Genomic DNA, 5,271 nt, shown 5'->3' with positions numbered 1-5,271 from the left:
GAGTTAACTCATAACACCAATTCATCAAATGCATTATATAGTAACTAGAATATGGCAAATCACAATGTCGGTTAAAAATAGAATTATGTATTAAATATATTTATAAAAAATTTATATAAATAACAAATGAAATTTTAGTTGAATGGTAAAGTATAAATGTCAAAAATTATAAAAGTTTAGGTTCAAATTCCATTATATATCTATATTTTGTTTTCTTTTTATATAGAAAATATAAAATAATAAAATATCCTCAAAATAATATAATATACTTTATAAAATAAATTATTTTCGTCATTATCCAATTGAATTAGTGTTCAATTGACTAATGACACTAACTAAAATAAGTGCTTAATATAGTATAGATTAATAATGTAAGACACTTACTATAAATTATAATTATGTTGCCTATAATATTTTGCTCAGCCAATAAATTTAACAAATACCATAATCAGACAAATATCATAGAAATTATGAGATGTTGAGGCATTTTTCATCCAGTGCCTTGACCAGTACCCGAATCAAAGCCAATTACTTGTAGCATTGGTTACATTGAACTGCCATGTATATGTTTGGGCTGATATCTACTTGATTGATTGTGATGCTTGTCAATCCATTCTTCATATCCAATCTACTTGTGTATGGTATCTTGAAAATTTATTGAAATTGGATATCCTCTAAACTAAGGAGAAGATTAAATTCTACCATTTTAAAGGAAAAATATTCTTAACTAACGGAAGACCTATTTTAGAGATTTATGCAATATTTATCTTATTTATTTCAAGGGATAATTGATTATGCTAACAAGTCCGTATATGTATAAAGTATACAATTGAAATAGATTTTGTATTGAGTTGAGAGCACTTATTTTGTTTGATAAAAGCTTGATTCGAGAGTGTATTACTTTTGTAATAATAAGTGCGTTACTTGGTTAAGAGTCTTAAATTTTCAAATGTTAGAACTTAAGTTCACTTACTGTATAAGGTGTTAAGATAATAAATATTCTCTTTGATCAAGATTCAGTAGAACGAAAACATTTCTTATCTTAGTAATTAAAACTCAACATAACATTACTTCTAGCACTGATTAAATTTAGAGTCAAATATCAAATTGGATCTGATATCAATTTGTACCCAACATGAAAGATGGTTAACATAAAGTTTGATGACATGTTTGAAAATGCCTGACAATGTTGACAATTTCAACCCTATGTGGTAGACAAGCGGGGCAATAATCAATATCGTTGATCCTAAAAGTATGTATACAAACTATATAAAAGGCTTCGTGGACAGTGTCCTTCTTTCCTTTTCACCTTATAAGAAAATGGGGTGATTGAGTTTTGATTTTTCTATTATATGCTTATATTAAAATTTTAATTTTATATTTTAATATAATTTAATTTTTACAATAAAATATTGATGTATTTTTAATAAAAAGTACTATTATAACAATAAAAGAGAATACTTTAACATTATAAATTAAAATAAATGTTTTAAAAAGTCACACTAATTATCAAAATAAGTGCTTGAATGAGATTATAGTTATAGAAAGAACAAATTAGATCAAATAAAGATATGTAAATTAATCATAAATTTAAACATTGTAGAGTGATCAATATCGTAATATAATTTAAGTCAATTTATATCTAACACAACTATTCTCGTTGAACGTCAACTTTGTCTTTTTATGGATTGATATATGTTCCTTATTTGAATATTAGATTTATTTATTTTTGTTATTAATTCATAGAAAAATTCAGGTTAAATTTTAATTTTATGAATGTGTAATTTAATTTAAAATAAATTAATGTTTTTTTCTAAAATAAAGTTTTAAATTAACCTCTTGAAGATGAAACTTGTTAAATTTGCAGTGAATGCACACTAGTTTCATATAATAATGAAGTTAAAAGAAAATGTTTCAAAAGCTTGTAGCAAACTCTATTATCTATTCATGTTTCCACTTGCTTATTTACTTTCTAAAACTTTTGTCATTATCTTGCTTTAACACTAAAAGGTGATATGTAATTAACTTCCTTTTTGGGGCATAAAAAGCACTTTGTGCTTTATTAAAGCAACTGCCAAAAGTTAGGGAGGACAAGCCCGAATGGGCAAATTTTTCCTTCTAGAGAACGACTTGCCAAGAGTTGTCTTAAATTAAATTTGCATGTTAGAATCCAGGAAGACTGGGAGACTGAGACCCTTTAAGAACAATCGAAGGGCCCTCAACAAATGTGGCGAAGGCCCAACACTTTTACTTAACTATAAGAGTAAGACTAAGGGACAATGGGACGTTACATGCAAGGACACTTGGTTCCTCACTTATTACACTTGAACCCACGTCGGACTCTGATGATTGTATATTTGTTTTATATTTTAGCACACTTTCACCTTTGTGTCAATCTTTGTTTTAGAGAAATATTAATAGTTTTCTAGTGTTTTTTTGCATGTTTTAGAATTTAGGTATTTATTTGTTAATTTTCATCATTTCAATTCCTTTCTTTCTTTCTTTCTTTTTATACAATGCAATTTTCTATTCTTAACCCTCTAAATCCTTAAATAAAAGGAAAAGTGTAAATGCTAAAGCTCACATCTTCCTTATTATCGCAATAGCATTGATGCCAATTGAATTAGCGCTCAATCAACTTAATGCATTTTTCTTTATTTTTAATATGTTGCAATTATTGTGTAAGTTAAGAAGGATGTTAAATGAAAATTATGGAGAAATAAATGGCAAGCACTACGACTTGAAGGAAGCAATGTCACGACAACATAAAGGAGCGAATCCACCTGGTTAGTGGATAAAGTCATGACTTCCAACCTTTTTATGGCATTTCTTTCTTCCAAACGCCGCAAAACGAGGTTGCCAGTAGCATTCCCTTAATAAACACAGCTAAATTTTTAAAATTTATTAAAAAATTGGTATTTTTTAATAATACAATCCAATCATATATAATTTCACATATATATAATATATAATATATAATTCATAGATAGCAAAATTAAAATATTTTATACAAAGCAATTAAGTTCTAATACACTTAAAAAATAACATACATTAAAATATTTTAATGTATCATTCATACACTAAAATATTTTAGAAAGCGTTCCAAAGCACCAATACCCACATTCAGGGGGTTGTGTTTGTAGAAAATTGGAGAAGTTGAACATGCAAGGTGGTAAATCTGATTATGTTAGTGTCTCAAGGGTTGCAAAGTCTTTCTTTTTCATTAAGAAAGTCTTTGTCAAAGTCCTAGGGAGATTGTAAGCTTTTTAGTAAAAGTAGGGGGCTAGGTTTGTTAGAGTTTGTTAGCTTGAGTCATGTATATAAGCATTGCTTGGTTAATGAATTTTGATCATCCTTCTCCATTTTCAGTTTTTATGCCTTCAGTTAGCTCTTTACTGAAACAATGGTGGTATCAATAACCCTTTTTCTTGAGGGACCTATGAGAAAAGCCCTGTGAGAATCATGAGAGAAAAACTAAGAGATACACTTGTGAGGAATTGAGAAAAATGGAGTTAGGATCAAGCAACCTGTCTATTCTAGCCCTACTTGTGTTTGATGGAGAGAATTATCAAGCATGGGCTATGAGAATACAAGCATACATGAAGGGTTGTGATTATTGGGAAGTTGTTGAGGAAGACTATGAGGTGACTCTACTTCTCAACAATCGAACTATGAACCAGATTAAACTGCATAAAGAGAGAACCACCAAGAAGGAAAGGCAAAGGCAAACGCCTGCTTTTAAGCTACTATTTCACCAACCATATTCAATAGATTTATGGCTTTTGGATCAACAGAGGAGATATGAGACTACCCCAAGGCTAAGTATCAAGGAGATGAGAGGATTAAGAGCATGAAGCTTTTGAACTTGATCAGAGAATTCGAGAGGCTACAGATGAAGGAGTCTGAGTCAATCAAAGAATACTTAGACAAGCTGATAGATATTACTAACAAGGTAATGGTTCTTAAGACTAATCTCTTTGATCGTAGACTAGTGCAAAAAAAACTAGTTTTTGTGCCTGAGAAGTATGAAGCAACAATTTCTTCTTTGGAAAACACCAAAGACTTGACTCAGCTGAGTGTAGTGGAGTTGATCAGTACTTTACAAGCAAAGGAGCAGAGGAGGCTATTAAGGCAGGAAGGAAGCATAGAAGGAGCATTAAAGGCTAAGATGCAGTAGGGTGAAGGAGGAAAGGACCATAAGTGGAATAGGAAGAAGAGTGGTGGCAATAGTGGTTCAGAAGTTACTGCAAAAGGTAGTGGTGTTGGAAATTCCAACAAGTACTCTTCATATAAGTATTGTGGAAAGCAAAACCATCCCTATTTTAGGTGTTGAAGAAGGCCAGATGTGAACTGTAGAAGGTGCAACTTGATGGGGCACATTAGAGGTTCTTCAAGGAAACAAGAAATCAATAGCAAGATGGAGCACATGTTGCAGTTAAAGAAGAAGAGGACCTTTGTACGCACGATTCATTGAGTTAATTGGGAGCTTAGGTTAGCCTAAACACATATCCTAAGTTCCAAATGTAAGTGTTTTTATACCTTTGCCTCATTTTGAAAAATGATGTTCATGTGATGTGTGATTGGATATGAGATGTGATAATATAGTAAGTAATAAGTGAAAATATCAAGATATGATAAGTGGTTTCTTGGTTTAATGCACATCTATGTGAACTAAAATGATTGTGGCTCATTGAGCATTGTAGTGGCACTTGTAAGTGCATCAAGTGTGAATGTTATAGTGATGTGGAAATGATGAACGTGAATAGAGAAATTGTGCATAAAATAGTAACTAAACGTGCATAAAGAGGATATATTATGTAATGACCCAAAATTCACGAGCACCGAAAAGTACATTATCGGCCCCGTCTTAGTAAATCGAGTCATAAATAATTATTAGAAGTAATTATGAGTTTAGTTTAGTGCTTAATTACGTATTAATTAGGTGAATTTAGTCTAATTAAGAATAATTAGAAAAATGATCAAATTGAATAAAGAGTGAAAGTCTAATTATAGATTAAAAGAAAGTAAAAGGGCTAAAATGGCAATTAAGCCATTTATATAAAATGAGGCGGCATACATGCATTAAAATCCAAGATTTATTTAAGTTATATATAAATATTACATGTATATAATTATTATAATTATTAACCATTATTATAGTTTTATATTATTATTATCATGATATTGTATTTGTGCCAAATGAATGATGATTAAATAATATATGTAAAACATAAATATATACCATTGTAATATATTTTTATTTGTATATTA

At 29.8% G+C, this 5,271-nt stretch overlaps 1 protein-coding gene across 1 annotated transcript; it reads left to right on the top strand.

Moving 5' to 3' along the window:
• Positions 1–3,850: 3,850 nt before the first annotated feature.
• LOC105787097 (uncharacterized) lies at positions 3,851–4,177 on the top strand. The gene has a single exon (XM_012613543.1). The coding sequence runs from the start codon at positions 3,851–3,853 to the stop codon at positions 4,175–4,177; it is 327 nt and encodes a 108-aa protein (XP_012468997.1).
• The last annotated feature ends 1,094 nt before the right edge of the window (positions 4,178–5,271 follow it).

Source organism: Gossypium raimondii, chromosome 1 (assembly GCF_025698545.1).
Source record: "Gossypium raimondii isolate GPD5lz chromosome 1, ASM2569854v1, whole genome shotgun sequence".
Classification (NCBI taxonomy): Eukaryota; Viridiplantae; Streptophyta; class Magnoliopsida; order Malvales; family Malvaceae; genus Gossypium; species Gossypium raimondii.
The sequence above is the reverse complement of the archived record's forward strand: the minus strand, read 5'-3'. Positions and strand labels throughout refer to the sequence as shown.